Genomic DNA, 5,788 nt, shown 5'->3' with positions numbered 1-5,788 from the left:
TGTGAATACATGTTTACTGACATGAAAGAGGAACATGAGTGAACTACTTGGGATACAAATATTCTCTCATTATAACTTTCAATCCATTGAAATTTTCTTCTCAGTATTTATCACGTTAAATAATTATAACATATATATGATTATTTGATTAATGCCTTTCTTCTACTAGAATGAGAGCTCTTTGAGGGCAGGGACCATGGCTAATTTCTCTTCACCAGAACATAGCGGTTTGGGCACATCATAGCAGCTGCTAATAAATTTTTGAGGAATGAATAGATGACCTCATTGAAACTTCTAATTCATTCACATCACTTTCTCTCCTCTTGTCAGTCTTTTCTTGTCTTTACTTAGCTTCTTATCTAGTTTAGGTTTTTTTGACCATTATTATAACTAGTTCCAAATTACTCAAATCTTTCCCTCTGTCATGTCTTCAGTGAACTCACCTCCCTGCTCCCTTCCTGCACCATCTGGCTAGGCTTTGTTAGAGAAAAATCACAAGCCAGGCAGTTTAGCAACACTGTAAATTCATTATCACCTACCTCAAGGGTTTGCTAGCAATCCTGTTACTCTTCTCTATTGGAATGGCATTCACGTCCTATTGGAATGACTGTTGATATGGGGTTGGGGCCTAAGACCTTTACTCCACCCTTGGGTTCTAACTCATAAAGAATGAAAACCGGATTCACTAGCAAACTGAGGACTAGAAGATCAGCAAGATTTTAATATCCCCCGTCACAGGGTTGTCTGGTAAAGCTGAGTAGAAAACGTGGCTTAAACTGAGTCCAGGTGGAGACTCTTCCTCTTCCCTGGCTGACGTGGACACAGCAGGACCTGTCATACAGAAGCCACCTGATATATCAGCCCAGTCACAGGAAGGAAAGCTGAAACAAGGAGAGAGAAGAACGGCGTCTTCTCCCGCTAGTGCTCCTTATTCCTCACCCTTTCTGTGTCTCACACAGAAAACCTAGATCAAGCACATCATTCTATCATTCAGTTTTCTATATGACCTTTGCTATCAAGCACAGTGCTTATGCATTACAAGCCTTTTTCGGTAAATGTTAGTCTTTAGTAAATTAAATTTCCTAAAGGATGAAATGCTTTTATGTGTGATCACTTCTTTAATGTGCCCTTCATCTGTTAAAGAAAACAAAAATACTGAATACGTGGCTTTGCTGAGTAAAATGTAAATAAAATACTAATTTTAAAAGTTATACTTTATTAAGTATAAATAAGTGATATATTCCAGACACACTTAAACTCTACGTTTAACACAAAGAACTTGGGTACAAAGTTTTAGTTATGCAAGGTGAAGTTCTAGAAATCTAATGTACAGCATGGTGACTATAGTTAACAATACAACAGTGCGTTGAATATTTGAAGTTTGCTAAGAAGGTAGGTTTTAAGTGTTTTCACCACAACAAAACAAAAAGATTGCTATGAGGTGATGGATGTGTTAATCAACCTGACTGCAGTGATCATTTCAAAATGTATACATACATCAAAACGTCAAGTTATACATCTTAAACATATACATTTTTTATTTGTCAATTACACCTCAATAAAGCTGTTAAAAACAGAAGGGTGAATGAAAGCTGCCTTTATGGGTTCAGCTTCAAGGCCAAGAATTAATGTTTCAGTTATCTGTTGCTGCATAAAATACAACCATAAAACTTAGTCATCTAAAATAATTTGTTTTTGTAAAAAACAAATTGAATCTTTGCTTAAAAAGCACAGATAAAATACAACTTGCAATTATACTTTTGTTGCTTATGATAAGTCTGGAACACCTTTACACTTTCTGGAGGAAATTATAAACAAAAATAGGAAAACTATCTATTTTATTAGTCTGTCCCATTGTGATCTGATCATCATTTTTTTCTATAAGAAGTATCATCACTGAAAACATCTGATCTTTTGGAAGGTAGAACATTTGTGTTTTCACTGTGACCATGACATTAATTTAGCAAATGCTACTTTGATTCTAAAATGCTCAAGTCGGACTTCTAAAAGAATCTATGACATTTTTACCTGAATAAATTTTTACCAGACCAAGGTAAATTTAATGGTATTTTACTTCCTGGTCAAAAATATATTTATCATCGTTTTTATTTCTACAGACTATTTTTCAAGTCAGTCATCATGCTTCAAAACACTAAAAATAGTCAAGGATAAGTAGGATGGTAGAATTATTAACTTTCGTATTCTTTCATCATTAGTTAACTGAGCAACAGAAGCATTAAGTCTACTTTTTAAATCAAAATTCCAGGTATTTGGAATAGTATAAATCCTTAAACACTGAAACTTGATGATCAGAAACTTTATGTCCAAAAGTCCTAAAGAAGAGGCCAAATCCCAGTTCCTTTCAGAGTAAGCTTTATGTTTTGGGGCAAGTTATTTAAGTTCTTTGATCCCGACTTTCCTCATCTGTAGAAGACTCCATCAGTGTTCTTTGAGGTTTAAATAAGACTGTAACATACTCTTTTCCTCTCAGAGAGAGTCTAAGTTTTTTGAGCAGAGGGACTGTGCCTAACCACCTCCTCCTGACCTTTCTGGCTCTCCTGGCAATTAACCAATGCCCTGATTGACATAATTGGTACTCAGTATTTGTTGGAATAAATGAAGCCACGTATGCATAAATAAGCAAATGAATGAATGCATTGAATGAGGAATTTGATAATCCACGCTCCCCCCAAATTTTTATTGAGTATGCAAGGCATTTAACTTAGAAGCTTGAACACATGCCAACTACTCTAAGACAGATACTTCAAGTGATAGCTTAAAATTCCTTTTGGCCTTTCTGTATATTTCTCCCCCATTTCTCCTACCAATAGGCCTTTCTCCTACTCTTTGGAGAAATGCCCATCTCCATTCCACTGTACCCTGAACCCTGGCCACAGGGGTAGGCATGCAACCCAGCCAAGGAAATTGGATTTGAATCTTGAACTGGGGTACACAGAAGCCACAGGCATCTGAGGCTGAATCACATGATGGCAGTGCCCTGAGGCTACTCCATAAATTCCTACTGCTGAGGCCCCTGGAACTGCCCTAGTTCCCACCCTTCAATAAACTTAGTTTTTCATCCCTTTATTTAATTATCTCAACTACCCTAGTTACTGTTGCTTGCAATAAGTCAGTCATATTGGTACGCTGTAGCAAAATAACATAACTTATTTATAAAACAGCAAATACATAAGAAAAAGCAGTAAATATAAAACTGTACATATAAATATATGTGATATATGTGCCAAGTGAATTTTTTGAAAATTATTATCCCACTGAAGTATATTTTGCAAAGGAAATCGTAAAAGGTTTAATCTTTAATCAGTTTGCTTCTCTCTGTCTCTCACTTCTAAGGTCCAATTATACCAAGTAGTTAATCACTCCCTAGCTCAGTCAGGTTCCTGACTTGGGGGATTAATACCCAAAGGAAAACCAAGGTTATTTAAAATCTTCTGTGTTTGGGAATTATTATTGCAGTTTTTGGAGTTGGAAAGCAAATTATTGTAATGGATTTGAAGCACATATAGATCTGTGACATTCTATGTGAAAGTGATTGAAAAAGACAAGAATTCAAGATATCTACCTGCAGACTGCAAACTGATGGGGATTTAGGCAGGGAAGGGCTTCTTCCTTCTGTTGGAGAAGGAAAGAAAAACAACATTCAATAGCACCAGCCAGATATGTTCTCTGTTTGCCATGTAAGTGCCCAAATTTTGTCCTTCACTTTTGTTTTATTTTGGCTCTAAGTCCCTCCCCTCAAAATTATAAAAAAAAAAAAGAGTTATAGATAGGATTTTAGGCAATAGAATTGATGGATTGATGTATAATTTACAGATCTCACTATGTTGGAAAAGTTAAAAAAAGTAGAAATGGCATCAAAATTTTTCAAAATATGGAAATTGGAAATGAGTCTCTACTACTCCTACTCCTGTGATTTGCCATAAAATTGGGCAATTGCTTAACTTGGATCTGGTTAGACAATTACAGATTTTGGAGAATGAAATGGGGGTTACCAGTTACACATTGTACAAAATTCAGGAAAATGGAGACTACCAGTTACTCATGTGTACTAAAATCCAGAACATATGGGCCTGTTAATGTAATTTTCTGTTCATTAAGAGCTAAGACCCTTCTTTTGGCTAGTTTCTCATTATTGACCGTCACATCTAGGAAGACAATATGGAAAAGATTCTGTATCTTTCCTAAGTATGGCTTATATGATCATAAATGATTTTTGGAGATTTAATGTAACCAAATTGTCTTAGATGAATATAAGAAGCTTGGATGGGACTTTGTTATAAAGACACTCGTCTTCATATTTATCTGTTTAGAATCACAAAGCATGTTTGGAATTAATGCAATTTAGTAGTGTATACGAAGAATGGAAGCTAGGGTATTGGTCATGTAAGGCCTCTTAGGGAGAATGTAATAAGGAGCATCTGTAAATAGAAACTGCACTGCAGAGAGACATCCAGTATGGAGAGAAGAAACAGATCAAGACAATTCTAACAGGAAGCGCTAGTCTGTGTATATCTAGATCATTTGCTCCTTTTCCATTTCACTGATTCAAACACAACTAATTTGCATACATATTAAATTTAACCACAAATTTCTTTTTACAGACACCCAAGAGTTGATTCTTCCATAAAAATGAGAAATCATACAATGGTGACTGAATTCATCCTGCTGGGAATCCCTGAGACAGAAGGCCTAGAGATTGTCCTTTTTCTCCTGTTTTTATCATTATATTCATGTACTCTCTTGGGAAACGTGCTCATCCTTACAGCTATCATCTCCTCCTCTCAGCTTCACACTCCTATGTATTTTTTCTTGGGAAATCTCTCCATGTTTGACCTGAGTTTCTCTTCAACAACTGCTCCCAAGATGCTGTTATACCTTTCAGGGCAGAACCGCAGTATCTCCTTCCAGGGCTGTGTGTCCCAGCTCTTCTTCTACCATTTCCTCGGCTGTACTGAGTGTTTGCTGTACACAGTGATGGCCTATGACCGCTTTGTTGCCATATGTTATCCTTTGAGATACATGGTCATAATGAACCACAAGGTCTGCTCCATCTTGGCCACAGGGACCTGGCTGGGTGGCTCTGTCCACGCCATTATCCTAACCTCCTTCACCTTCCAGTTGTCCTACTGTGGCTCTAATGAGGTGGGCTATTACTTCTGTGACATACCTGCAATCCTACCTCTAGCTTGTGGCGATACAGCTTTAGCTCAGAGGGTAGGTTTTACAAATGTTGGTCTTTTGTCTCTCATTTGCTTTTTTCTCATCCTTGTTTCCTACACTTGTATTGGGATCTCCATATCGAAAATTCGCTCAGCAGAGGGCAGGCAACGGGCATTCTCTACCTGCAGTGCACACATCACTGCAATTCTTTGTGCTTATGGGCCGGTAATCATCATCTATCTACAGCCCAATCCCAGTGCCTTGCTTGGTGCTGTAATTCAGATGTTGAATAATCTTGTAACCCCCATGCTGAACCCACTGATCTATAGCCTGAGGAATAAGGACGTAAAATCAGCCCTGAGGAATGGACTTGCCACGAGAGGTTTGACTCTGGAGAATAAATGAGAAAATCTGAAGCTTTGCTGAACAAAGTTTGATTCTCCGTTTCTTAGGACAAATTCTCACCTGCAGTTTCCAAGGCATGTTGAAATTAAATGTACTCTTAATCAATCTATCACTTAAACTTGCTAACTTTTAAAATATATGTCTGTTTTCATATTTCCCTGTTTCATAATGAAATATGATTAATAGAGTCACTTAGCAGATA

General features: G+C 37.0%; 1 protein-coding gene across 1 annotated transcript; it reads left to right on the top strand.

Moving 5' to 3' along the window:
• Positions 1 to 4,650: 4,650 nt before the first annotated feature.
• LOC101402346 (putative olfactory receptor 10D4) lies at positions 4,651 to 5,586 on the top strand. The gene has a single exon (XM_004427458.3). It carries the CDS (start codon positions 4,651 to 4,653, stop codon positions 5,584 to 5,586), a length of 936 nt encoding a protein of 311 aa, XP_004427515.2.
• Positions 5,587 to 5,788: the final 202 nt, after the last annotated feature.

The sequence above is a fragment of the Ceratotherium simum genome, chromosome 7 (genome assembly GCF_057802395.1).
Source record: "Ceratotherium simum simum isolate JZ-2026a chromosome 7, ASM5780239v1, whole genome shotgun sequence".
NCBI classification, from domain to species: Eukaryota; Metazoa; Chordata; class Mammalia; order Perissodactyla; family Rhinocerotidae; genus Ceratotherium; species Ceratotherium simum.
This window is presented reverse-complemented; position numbering and strand designations above follow the sequence as displayed.

Coding starts and splice junctions, on each gene's coding strand:
- LOC101402346 (XM_004427458.3), top strand. CDS start 4,651: ATGAGAAATCATACAATGGTGACTGAATTCATCCTGCTGGGAATCCCT.